General features: G+C 35.0%; 1 protein-coding gene across 5 annotated transcripts in view; it reads right to left on the reverse strand.

Moving 5' to 3' along the window:
- DZIP3 (DAZ interacting zinc finger protein 3) overlaps positions 1-13,659 on the reverse strand; it is a 109,277-nt gene that overhangs the window by 56,308 nt on the left and 39,310 nt on the right. For all 5 annotated transcript variants that reach the window (XR_003309924.1, XM_026456830.1, XM_026456828.1 and 2 more), the window contains exons 6-11: positions 11,527-11,607; positions 10,088-10,212; positions 7,171-7,285; positions 3,492-3,611; positions 2,025-2,126; positions 340-432 (exon numbers count right to left, since the gene is read on the reverse strand). Coding sequence is in view for 4 of the 5 variants with exons in the window: in XM_026456830.1 (XP_026312615.1) it covers positions 340-432; positions 2,025-2,126; positions 3,492-3,611; positions 7,171-7,285; positions 10,088-10,212; positions 11,527-11,607 (636 nt within the window). In the remaining variant the exon portion in view is untranslated. The remainder of the gene's footprint in view (positions 1-339; positions 433-2,024; positions 2,127-3,491; positions 3,612-7,170; positions 7,286-10,087; positions 10,213-11,526; positions 11,608-13,659) is intronic.

Below are 13,659 nucleotides of genomic sequence, written 5' to 3' on the forward strand. Positions count from 1 at the left end.
TCTAAAATTATTTTTAACCTTAGGTTAGAAAGTCAAAGGATTAGATACATTATCCTTAGTTCACAATACTTTCCTTATTGGTATACTTATGGCATATTTTGTCTTTGTTTCTCTTTTTGTGTCTTTCTCTTTATTCTTAAATTTTTACTGTTCTTAAAGACCACTTAAATACTACTTTGCATAAATCACAGCAATAAAAAGGTCTAACAGCTCAGTTGCCATCAAAGGCAACATGGCTGGAATCCAATTATGATGATCCCAGGTCTGTTTCAAGTTAAAAATATTTTTCCAAGGAAGGAAAGCAAGGAAAAAAAAAAAAGGACAAAACAAGATACTCACCAAAATTTTAACAATTCCAGGTACATCACACTGCAGCATCCTTACCATGTCACCTGTACATCCTTCCTTCAAGCATTTTTTCCCACTAAAACTCTAAAGTTATTAATAGAAAAAAATAAAAATAGAAAAAATCACTGATGTGCAAATCTGATTATATTTAAATAAATGTAGTTAGAAGCAAATGTTGCTAGACAGTAAACTGGAAGATGGAAATATTTGACAGGTAGCTGTTAAAAGATGGTCCATTTCATAAATCAATGGATATCCTATTTAAAATGTATGATTTCACTCTACTTCAAAATCTTCAAGTAGCTATATTACAGACTAAGATGCATTTGCTGCTCCAGAGAAAGCAACTTCAAGTAAAATGTACTCATTAAGTATGCGTAAAGAGGATTACTGAATTTCTATCAGATACACGAGGATTCTACGCAAAAGGAAAGAATAAAAATGTTACATCCTTTCTCTAGTTCTGGCCTGCTATTTCTTTTGGCTAAGTTACTCATTTTTCTTTTACTTCTCTTTCTAAAATTCAGTAATATTAACTGTCCCAACAATCAAGGAAATTGTAAAGTATATACCACTTAAAAATAAATAAGTAAATCTTTATACAATTGTTTTTACAGTTCACAATGTGAGTTCATCTGTTTTATCTGTTAATTCTTACAAAAACCCTATGAAATAGGTTTATCTTATTCTTAATTTACAGCTTAAAAAAATTAGTATTTGAGCAATTAAGTTACCAGTCTAATATAATAAAACTAGTAAGTGGCTCAGTCTGGACTTGAACCCAGATCTCCCAACTCCATATTCAATGCATTTTCTACTACACCACAATTACTTTAAATGAGTTTTCTGTTGTTTGTAGAATGTAAACACTATAGAACCAAACATTATAGACCCAACTTACGGTCATCAGCTCACTAAGGAGTAATTAATTCAAAGCTGGGCTTTGTATTTCCACTTTAATATTAGTTGCAAAAAACTCTATTGTATGTTATATATTATAATAGTTAATAATTATAACAATTATATATTATATTATAGTTATAATTATAACTTATAAAATTATAGTTATATAATTATAGTTATATATAATTATAACATATAATTATAGTTAAAATTATAACTATTACATATAATATATAACTATAATGTTATATAATTACATATTATCTATAACTATATATGATATGTAACCATTATAACTAAATATAAATATTAAAGATTCCAAATATATTTTTGAAGACTATGAAATCTGTCCTTGTTCATCACCTCTAAAATGGAAATCCTTAAAATTGTATAATTATCCTTTCTGTGTGTTTACTAAGAAATTCTATTCTATGATCCTATGTGCATATATGCAACAATATTTCTATTCTTAAGAGTATACATTTCTAAAAGGAAGGGAACAAATTGATAGAAACCACTAAGCAAATCAACTGGTAGCGTATCATCTACAAAGAGCTGTTCAATAAATGATGATAATGAATGAAAAGTGGTAGGGAGATAAGCATCAGAGAGAATTGGAAAAGAACAAAGAAGGAAGTAAAAGAAAAAGAAATAAAGAAGGAAGTAAAAAGAAGGAGGGAAGTTATGAACAGGAAGAAACGATGGGGGAGAGAACAAAAGAGGAAAGGGTAGAGGAAGAAATGCTGTTGTAGTTTTAAGAACGAATATAATACCTGATCATTTTCACCTGGATACTTTAAATTCTTGAACTTTTTCCAGCAAATTTTATGGAAATAAACACAGCAACTTTTACTGCACATTAACTGAAAAAATCCCTGGAAAAAAATAAAAGTAAGTTATCAGTAAGGACATGGCGATTCTTATACAGATAAAAAAAATTATATTAAGTCACTTTAAAAATTATTCTATAATTAAATTTTACATGGCATTCAAAATTTATCAACAGAAATCAGAGATCACCAAATTACAAGTCACTAAAGACAGGAAAATTAGGATGGTAAAAAATGGTCAATAACTTGAAAAGTTAATATATTTTCCATATTCTACGTACAACACAATATCAGAAACCCAGTGAGTGATGTCTATAGAGGAACATGTTCATCTCCATTTTTACATGTCTCTTTTCCTCCATCCCCAGCTCCATACCATTACTGCCTGAATCCCCTCTGCCACCAATCATGAGAACTCAGATTTGCTGCCTTGCTGACAGCTCCTGAGCTACTGGTTTTTCTGAGCATATAGATTGCCTGTCCTTCCCACTGTACCCTGCCTGGAAACTACAGCCTTGCTTTTCAAAATGTTTGCTTTGATGACAAAAATTAAATTGTGTGCCCAGGTATTTCTGCTGTTACATGCTGTTGTTCATTTGATTAGAACCCTAAAGCATTCTTGAGAAACCTTAGGACCATATCGCCATGTCACCTAAACCAATACTGAACAAGCTTGACCCTGAGCACTGCATCTCACCAGGCTCACTTTTCAACTTCTACTGAGTAGATCTTGGTCTTCTCCTTCTCCCGAACTATCGGACTGGCTGTACACATCATGCCTCGCAATTAAGATTTCAGTTATTTTTTTAGAAGTATTGTCTGATTTGCACATCGTCTCATTCTATCTTGTGATTTCACAAAGTCTTATTCTGACAGATCCAGAGTGATAGATCTATCAGAAGTACTCTGATAGATCCAGAGAGACAGATCTATCAGAAGTATTCTGACAGCTAAATTTCTTCAAATCAAGGCTGGTTACTTTTCCCCCTGCCAAGGCCCATAGAAGAGAAAATGATCACTTATTTAGTAGCATCATTCCTGAGGAGTGACAACCTTTCTCCTTAGTAAAATGCTACCATTCTTAACCTCTAACAATTCTAACTATAAAGTAAAGCATTTTTTAGATCATTTTTACTGTATGATTGACTGCAGGAATAATACTTATAACTTCAGATGCACGTGAATGTTACAAAACCTTAGCAAAACCAATTTATTCTTTTATTGACTCACAGAATAATTCCTGATCACTCTGAATCTAAGTTCTCAGAGACAGTCAAATAACTTTTCAGCTGCTCTACCACTGTAATTAAACTAAATGCGCTTTAAAAATATTTTATACATAATTTTTATAATTTTATATATATAATTTTTCAATTGCTTAAAAATACTGTTAATTGACAATTACAGTACCTTGTAACTGGTGTTCTTCAAAATGTCAGCTTCACAAGATCGTTCACAATCTAGGTAACTACAAATTGTCTGCTTCATTATATTACTTTCAGTTGTCTTGATAAAATTATTAAGAAGATACTAGATTTTAAAAACAAAGAATTGTGAATTATTAATGATAAAGTAAGACTACCCATGTTTTACCTTGGTTATATGTCCATATCATACCCCTTTTTGAAGTGCTTGTTTATATGTATTTTTTTAATAGTAATAAAACATTTCCCTAATTCAAAGTAAACAATATATAGGAAGGTCCTAAATTAGAAGTACTGGATTTCTTAATGAATGATAAAATCATGGAGAATGGAGAGAAGTGTATGTTTGAAGCCATACTTCTCTTTATCACCTAACTCATAACATAACACCTGGCATGTTCCTATCAAGAATTATTTGCTCTAATATGTACACACAGAGAGCTAATAAATCACTGGTGTATAAGAGAATCTTGGCTGGAACCAATCCCTAGGTTACTACATTGGCAGTGGAACCACTGTAGTAGTGCAATATGCCATTCCTGCTATAATGGGCAAAAGTACAGTAGAGAAATATGTTTTCAATGTCTTCGGTTACAAATCAGAATATAATTTCTCATTTTAAAATGCTGATTAAATGGCCGGAAGTGGTGGCTCATGCCTGTAATCACGGTGCTTTGGGAGGTCAATGCAGGAAGACTGCTTGAGACCAGGAGCTCAAAGCTGCAGTGAGCTATGGTAGCAACATTTCACTGCAGTCTGGGTGACAGAATGAGACCCTCTCTCTAAAAAATAAAATAGAATAAAACACATAACAAATAAATGAAGTGCTGATTAAATACAGGTGAATCATGTTAACAGGTCTAAGTTAAATGATTAGATAAGGTCCTTCATACTTATCCTTTAGAGGGATAGGGTTACAAAATTTCAAATAGTATTACTGGTAACATATTGAAGGTATATACGATAAATAAGCCTCTAGAAATTATTTCACAAATATTAGCTCAATGCAGGATAAAGTTGAGAAAATTTCCCAGAGAGTAGAAAAAAATATTTTGAGAAATAAGAAAATTAGAGACTCAGTCTAGTCTGCAAGGCATCTGAATAATAAGTATTTCACAAAGAAAAAGAGAAAGTTAAGAAAATATTATCAAATATATAAAACAAGAAAATGTCCCAGAAGCAAAAAACACAAGTTCAGAACACTGGGGATACAGAAAATATCCTTAACAATTCCCAGAAAGAAGAAAATAAAACAGGTCAAATACAAAAGTTTAAAAATTAGAATGAAATCAAGTTTCTTAAAAGTAATATTAGAAGTTAAAAGATAACAGAAAAATGCTTTTAAAAAATTAGAGGCCAAGGTGGGAGGATCACCTGAGCCCAGGAGTTTGAGACCAGCCTGGGCAACATACTGAGACTGTCTTTACTAAAAAAAAAAAAAAAAGAATTAAAAAAAAAATTAGCCAAGTGCAGTGGCATGTGCCTGTAGTCCCAGCTACTTGGGAGGCTGAAGGAAAAGAATTGCTTGAGCACAAGAGGTTGAGGCTGTAGTGAACTATGATCATGCCACTGCACTCCACCCTGGGTGACAGAGCAAGAACCTGTTTCCGAAAAGAAAAATTATTCTACCCTCAAGCAAGATATGAATAGAGCATACAAAGGATAAATTATTTTGATACTTGAAAGGTCTCAAAAAATTTACCTCTCATGCAAGCCCTCTTTTACAGGAAGCTGCTAGAGGCTAGAGGAGTTGCACCACCAAAACAAGGAAGCAACCCTAGGAAGGAAAACTTGAGTTCTGAGAAACAGAGGATTCCACATAGAAGAAAGGTGAGGAAAATTCCCAGGATGAGAGTGAAGGGAAACCCTGAGGCCAGCTTAATAAAAACGTGTAACTACCAGTAGGATAGGAGAGAGAGAGAGAGAGAAAGAGAGAGAGAGAGAGTATGTGTGTGTGTGTGTGTGTGTGTAGGGGATGTATAAGCAAGCTAAATTCTCATTTTTGACAGTGAAAAGTCAAAAGAGAAAACCTGGCGATATGTTTTAAATAGCAGTATTTTTTTGAAAAATAGGTAAACATCAAAGAAAAATGCTTAGAAAGTTGGAAGAAGCAGAATTTCAGATAGGACAAAACAGAAACTCTTATTTTAAGTCTTTAAAGATTATTTGACAAACTGAATATGTATATTACTGTGCATTAAATAAAAATTCACTTAAAAAGTTAGATAATAAAGAAAGCAAAATATTTTTAAAAGAGGAAAAAAAAGAGTAAAACAACCAGGATCAAGTAAGGGACTGCTTTGTAAAGTAGGGGTGAAAATTTAGTATTTTAAAAATGCATAAAATTATTACTTTAGCAAGTCAAAATTAAAAGTCATATGATTACCTTGACAATGCCAAAAGCTGTCTGCATGTTCTATTGATTACTGAGAGAAGTATATTAAAATATTCTATTGTGATTGGGGATTTAAAAATATTTCGCCTTTCAATTCTGTCAATTTTTGGCCCACATATTTTGAAGCTATACTACTAGGTATATACAAATTTGAGTTATTATATCTTCCTGGATAACTGAATTTTATATTTTAATAAAATGTCTCTCTTTATTTTGAGTAATGTTTTTGGCCTTAAAGTCAGGTAAAACATAAAGATCAAGAAAGTAAATTAAAGTTTTGAAAAAGATATGTCATTCAAACATTAACCAAGAGAAACCTGCTGTAGCTATGTTCATATTAAACAAATTTAAAAGACCCAAATGGCTATCAGATGGGTTAAAAATTACCCAAAAGGTAAAGTACACCCAGAAGGTGTGGGAAAATGAAAAGTCTCACACTATTTGAAGAATATAAAGTGGTACAATGTCCTGAGATAAAATATGGAGACGTGTAACATCTTTACATTGTGTGAATACTTGCTCCACAATTCCACCTTTAGAAATTTATTCTAATGAAATGACATGAGGAATATGCAAAGATCACTTTATATAAGAAGAAAAAACTGGAAATATTTAGAATAAACTTAGTAGGGAACTAGTTGAGCAAATTAAAGCAAAGCTATATAATACATTACACCAAAATTGCATTGTATAATAGTCTAATGACTGAGAAATAAAAAATACTATATATTTCCAGAGTACAAATAAGTGTGCACAACATCACACTTAAAATCACAAAATAAAGGCTATTGCTTGTGTGTGTGTGTGTGTGTGTGTGTGTGTCTGGAAAGATATAAATAAAAATGCTAACAACGGTTTATCCATTTGAAGAAGAAATACACATGAATTTCACCTTTGGGCATTTTTATATTTTCCATGTTTTCTGAACTAAGCATTTAGTACTTTGTAATATAAATCAACAGCAAAATAATGGTAAAGATAATTAGGAAAAAAAGTTAACTGCTACATTTGACTCTAATCATGCAGAGTACTGGCCTAGTATTGCTATTAATCTTCTTGTTATTTGAAAATGTTAACACTGCCACCTCACTTCTCCCTCCTTGTTGAATCATACATTCTGCACTAGGTAATACAATTAAGGTTGTTTCTTATATAAAAAGTTATGTGCCAATAAAAGAACATGCTTGCTGTAAGAATATGACATAGTTGGTTCACACATTATGATTCTGATTAGTTACAAATAAAATGTTACTCTTAAATAATTTCTTACTTTAAAAGTTGTAGGTAAATCTTCATCTTCTGTAGGATCTATGTCAAACCAATGGTCATTTTTATCTCCAATTTCTTGTAAGCTTTTATGAAATTCTAGCAGTCCTCCATTATATCTGAAAGGAATTTTAAAATAAGGTTAGTTTGAATGGGACTGTGCAGATGCATGGTTTACCAAAGATACAACAAGTAACCCATTTTTTTGTGGTAAATAGGGTGGTGATAACCTCTGGCATGCCATAGAAATACAAATACTAGGACTCTCACCTGTGGCAGAGTGGGATGAAATACAGGTGGAAGGGGAGGCACTAGATTATGTAGTAGCTCAAGCTTGAACAGTATGGGGGCCATGGTAATTAAAGGGACTGTAGAGTTGGTTGGCTTTTGTTAACTGTCTTGGAGGCCTTGAAGAAAGAGAATGACAGGCACAGGTCAGCCAACTATTAACTCAGGATACACTGTGAAATCCAGAAGGCCTCTATGGGGGCAATTTAATGAGACACTCATCCCCTACGGCCATAATCCGTGCTGAAAATAAGGCCCAAATTTAATCATAAAGTGAAACAAACTGATATTGAATGCACAGCCTCAACAAGACTAATACCATCAACTCAGGATGCTGAAAACTAGAAGGCCTCTATGGCAACATCTAAAGAAACTTCTCTAGACATAAGGCAGACTATGATGAAAATGAAGCTCAAGATTTAACCATAAGGGTAGAACAGCTGCAAAGGAGACCCAAAACACAGCCTCAACAGAACTACACTAAAATTAGGGATTTGATATGCTATGAGTAGACCCTGGGATCTAAAATGGGGATATTTAGGTGAATGTGCTTAGAAACACTGAATCCTTAAATTCCCCCCATGAACGCTCTTGACTGGCAAAGACCTCTTCCTTGCCACAGGAGAGCAGCCTATCTTTATTTAGAGACCATGCAAAAATATCAGCTGAGATGCATGTCTCAAAAGATGATGCCCTTCCTTCTTAAGATCTTCCCCTACCTCATTGCCCTCAGATAATAAATCTAAGGTCAAGTGGAGAGCCCAAGTGAGAAAACAGAGACCCTGCCCAGGAAGAAAAAGCTTGTTAATCATAAGAATTGCAGAGCCCAACTAGAATGTACTGGCAGGAACATGAGTGGAAGTGGATTTTTAAAGTGCTGAACCAAGGGTAAACACAAGGCTGGATGGGGAAGTGTACACTGATATGGAAAAATTCTTCCATAATTCAAGATTTACTTTCCTAGAAAGGACACCTGAATCCAGTCCTAATATGGTGCTGAGAAGGCTCCTTGAAACTTGGACACAACAATGGTCTATAGTAAATTAAGTAGAAATGCTGAAAATTTCTTGGAGGCATATTAAAGGAGTCAGGAGGCTCAAGGAAGTGAGAATGTTAGAATTGACTTACTACATAAAAACACAGAACCCATTAAGTGATCCTAGAAAGGCTCAGAGGACACCCCATTCATTAATACAGTAAGAAATACAGAGTAAGAAGAGCACCAGTGTCTTTGAGGAGCTCAGTGGTGGTTGTCCTCCACAGGTCAGGGATGAAAGTAATGATGCTGCCATACAACTGGACTTCCAGTGTCAATGATCTGGAGAATGAATTCTCTCTAGTGCTCATCAGTAAAGAGAATAAAAAACAGTTTTCACATCTGAGAAGGACAGCAGGACATATTCTTTGTTCTTGTCTCAGGCTATGTTAATTCTCTTACTTTGTCACAGTATAAACTGAAGGGATTTGGATCATCTTGACATTCTGCAAAGCATCATACTAGCCCCACTATATTGATGGCACATGCTGCTCAGACCGAGTGAACAAGAAGTGAGATGTCTTGCGGACACCCTAGTAAAAATACAGGCAACTCAGAGAATAGGAGATCAACCTTACAAAGAATCAGGGAACTACCACATAGGTGACACTTTTCGGGATCCAATGGTTTGGCCCAGCAGTAATCCTTCATAAAAGTATGCCCAAGTAAACTTTTCCAAATTTATCTGTCAGATCTTAGCCAAACATTGTTTCCTCAGGGAGAATTCTGATTCCCAGAACCAGTCTCCAGGAAAGACTTTAGTTATTCACTCTAGTTTCCTTCATAGTTCTTTATTCTATTTCATAAATATTTTATGACTGACTATTTGATTAAGATCTGTATCTTTCACTGTACTTTCAGTTACATGAAGACAGGAACTGTATTTTGTAAACTACTATAACCTCAACACCTAACAGTTTCTGGAATATAATGGATACTTAGTAAATAAAATGAATGAATGATGCTACAAATGGTTATGGATCTCCAAAGAGGAAGTAAACAGATAATCTCTATAGTTTCCTCCATACAATTTCACTTTCTTAAAATAAGCAGTAGCCAATACTCCAAAAACTCAGCATTTGGACCCTTTTCAACTCTTTATAAGCTCATTTTATACTTTTAAAAACTATTTCAAGTTAGTGGTGATAATACTAATAACTCCAACCATAATTTATTTATTAAGTATAGCATTTTTGTGTCCTAGGCACTATGTTAATCACCTGCAACATCCTCATGAAGTGAACCCTACACTATTATTAGTTCTATTTTAGAGATAAGAAAAAAATATAAGGCTTAACAACATTAAGTTTCTTAGTGTAAGTGATAAAAAATGTAGCTGAACCCAGGTCTATCAGACTCTAAAGCCTATGCTCCTAATGTTAATGCTAGACTGCCTTTTATTGCTATGGTCTCTTAAGTTTGCTATTTAATATTCTCAACTACATTAGAGAAATTATCTATACAAATAGCCAAAGAAGAAAAGGATAAACCAGTAGAGCACAAATGTCATGATGCCTGGTATACTGAGCACACTTACTTCCATTTCACAATGCTGAGACTTCACAGGCAACATCTAACCGTTAATTAAAATCCTTACCTCTTTTGAGCACATCGCAGTAAACCACGTCCAAAATAAACTAAACACATAAAGTTTTCACAAATTTCATTTTCTTGGATCAACATCTTCATCACCAGAAATTTATTCTCAGCTTCTGTATAATCCTGTAGTAACATAAAACTAGGTTTGGCTGATGTAAAAGTCATTTTTTTTTCTTTTACAATAAACAATTATTTCTCAAACTGGAGAAATTAGGGCAGCTTTAAAAATAATCCAATCATCTGGTCATTTATTCACATTCTGAATCCTGGCATCTCTGTATGTGATTACAAAGATCATGTAGTCAGTGTTTAAAATATTTATTTATAAATAAACTTAAGACCTTCTTTAATCAATATTTCAAAGTGAATATTAAGATGGTAACAACAATCTGTGTATCTCAAACTGGCAATTAGGCATTGTGGTGCACACCGATAGTGCCACCTCCTTACGAGGCTGAAGCAGGAGGATTGCTTGAGCCCAGGAGTTAAGTCCAGCTTGGGCAACATAGTGAGACCCCATCTTTTAAAAACATACATATACATACATAAGTACTTATATACATAAGTACATAATACATACAAGTACTACTGGCCAAAATAAGGGCTTTTCTGATAACTGTTAGAGCACAATTCTCTATCATTCTTCCTAATGGGAGCACAATTCTTCACAGTATTTCAAATAGAAAGTAAGTGACTTCTTGCCCATAGATATAGACTCTTTTGGGGAATCACCACCTTAATCATAAACAATATAGGTCTGGAAGTAAATATCGGGATCTATTATAATAGATGCTTCAGTAAAACTGAGGCATCACGGCCTCAGTCTCTCTAGAAAAAAAAGCTGGAAAAATGCTGCATGGCCTTACTTTAAAATATTCTCTAGTACATCACGCTAAATGATTAGTACTACACGAAATTATTTAAAATAGAAATGTTTTCAGTTTGACTGCTTATCAATTCTACTTTACCTAATTAACAAGTCATATTTATATAGTTAATTTATGAAGTCAAAAATACAGATTTGGGAAGAAAAAAGAGAAATATCAAAGCTATGAAGAAAATATGAGAAATCATTAAAAATCAGAAAAAGAAATGTTAAATTAAACAGAACTCTTAGAAATTATCTAGTTAATTCCCAGATTTGTACTTCTTTGCACTTTAGTTTGACAAAGAATTTGAGGTAAAATTCATATTTTACAAAAGGGATAAGATTAAAACCAGAGGGATTAAGCTATGCTAGAAAATGGATTAAAATGTATTATGCAAGTGAAAGAAGCTAAATAACTTTTTATTTTACATGAATGGTAAGCATTTAACAGATAAATAAATGAAGTTACAAGCTAATTCTTTTTTTAATATTTTTAGTTTCATATTATAATCTTTGGCCTGATTATTCTAAGATGTAAAAAGATTTATAAAGGGCAAATAACATGTTACCTCTTTCTTTCCTCTTTCAGTGACTGCTACTCCATACAAAAACAGTAATGTCAAATAATAACCAATATCAATCTGGTGTGCCTAAAAAGAAAAAAAAAGTATGTTAATTCGTTATTTAGACTAAGCTGCTTTTCAGTACAACAAGCTTAATTAAATATCCTAAGCTTAATTAACAATTATTAAAACAAGTAAAAATTATCATAACATTATCAGTCATCTAATAATAACTATAATATATTTTAGATATATTTGATAATTTGACCCAGGAAGAAGAAACAGGATAGTCAATAATCTCAAAATAAAACATTAAAATTTAATAAAAGGAAAGGATATGGAACAAAGATGGCCAAATAGAAGCTCTAACAATCGTCCCCAACACAGGAAGACCACACTGAACAACTACACCACAGAAATGCCCCTTTGTAGAAACAAAAATCAGGCGAGTGATCATATTACCTGGTTTGAACATCATATTAAGGGAAGAGGCACTGAAGAGGGTAGGAAAGACAGTCTTAAGTTGCCTATACCATCCCTTCCTCCATCCCCTGACTACAGCTATGTGGCATGGAGAGAGAATCTGCACTTGGGGGAAGGAAAGCACAGTGACTGTGGGACTTTGCATTGGAACTCAGTGCTGCCCTGTCACATCAGAAAGCCACACTGAGCAGAACTCAGTCAGCGATCATGGAGGTAGCATTTAGACAAGTGTTAGCCATAGGCAAATCGCCCATCCCAGCAGTCAGAGCCTGAGTTCCAGCAAGCCCTGCCAATGTGGGCCAAAGTGCCCTGGGGTCCTAAATAAAAGGCAGTCTAGGCCACAAGGACTGCAGTTCCTGGCCATATCCTGGTGCTGTGCTGGGCTTGGAGCCAGTGGATTTGTGGTGTACGCAACCTAGTAAGATACCAGATGGGGTAGGCAAGGGAGTGCTTATGTCAGCCCTCCAACTCAAGGGAAAACAACCCACATGTCTGGGAGAGACACCCTCCCTCTGCTTGAGCAGAGGAGACAGAACAGTAAAGATGATTCTGCCTTGCCACTTGAATATCGGTTCAGCCACAGTAGAATCCTGAGGCTCTAGCTCCAATACAATATTTCTAGACACATCCTGGGGCAGAAAAGAATCCACTGCCATGAAGGTAAGAACCCAATCCTGGCAGGGTTCATTACCCGCTGACTAAAGAGCCCTTGGGCCCTGAATAATCAGCAGTAGTAGCAGTACACGCCATGGGCCTTGGGTGAGACTCAGAGCTATCCTGGCTTCAGGTGTGACCCAACACATTCCCAGCTGTGGTGGCCATGGTGAGAGACGCCTTTCCGCTTGAGAAAAGCAGAGGGAAAAGTAAAGGGGACTTTGTCTTGCAGCTTGGGTATCAGCTCAGCCACAGTGGGGCAGAGCACCAACTGGGCTTCTGGGGTTCCCACTTCCAGACTTTGAGTCCTGTCTGACACTTGTGCACTTGCCTTGGGCCAGAGAGAAACACACTGCTCAGAAAGGAGAGACTCAATATAGGTGGTAGCAAGGCAGTGGTCACCACAGGGTTTGAGCAAGAACCAGTACCGTGCTGGTTTTGGAATCTCAGTGGTTGTGAGGCCACAAGAATGCTTGTGTCACCCCTCCCCCAGCTCCAGGCAGCTCAGCACAGAGAGAGTGCTGTTTGGGGTAAAGGAAGAGAAGAGAACGAGAGTCTCTGCCTGGTAATCCATGGAGTTCTTCCAGATCTTACCCAAGACTACCAAGATGGTACCTCTACGAATCTGCAAGAGCCACAGGGTTACTGGGCTTAGAGTGTCCCCTAATGTAGATATGGCAGCAGTGACCAAAGACTTAGATCACAATACACAAGTCCCTTTGCATACCTGGAAAGACTTCCCAAGAAGGACAGGTACAAAACAAGGCTGTACAGCGAAGACTATAATGAATACCTAACTCTCCAATGCCCAGACATCGATGGACATCCATTAGCATAAAGACCATCCAGGAAAACATGACTTTACCAAACTAAAAAAGGCAACAGTTGCCAATACCAGAGAGACAAGCATGTGACCTTTCAGACACAGAATTCAAAACAGCTGTTTTGAGGAAGTTCAATGAAATTCAAGATAACAGACAAAAGGAATTCAGAATCCTATCA

This window comes from Piliocolobus tephrosceles, unplaced genomic scaffold (genome assembly GCF_002776525.5).
Source record: "Piliocolobus tephrosceles isolate RC106 unplaced genomic scaffold, ASM277652v3 unscaffolded_20, whole genome shotgun sequence".
NCBI classification, from domain to species: domain Eukaryota; kingdom Metazoa; phylum Chordata; class Mammalia; order Primates; family Cercopithecidae; genus Piliocolobus; species Piliocolobus tephrosceles.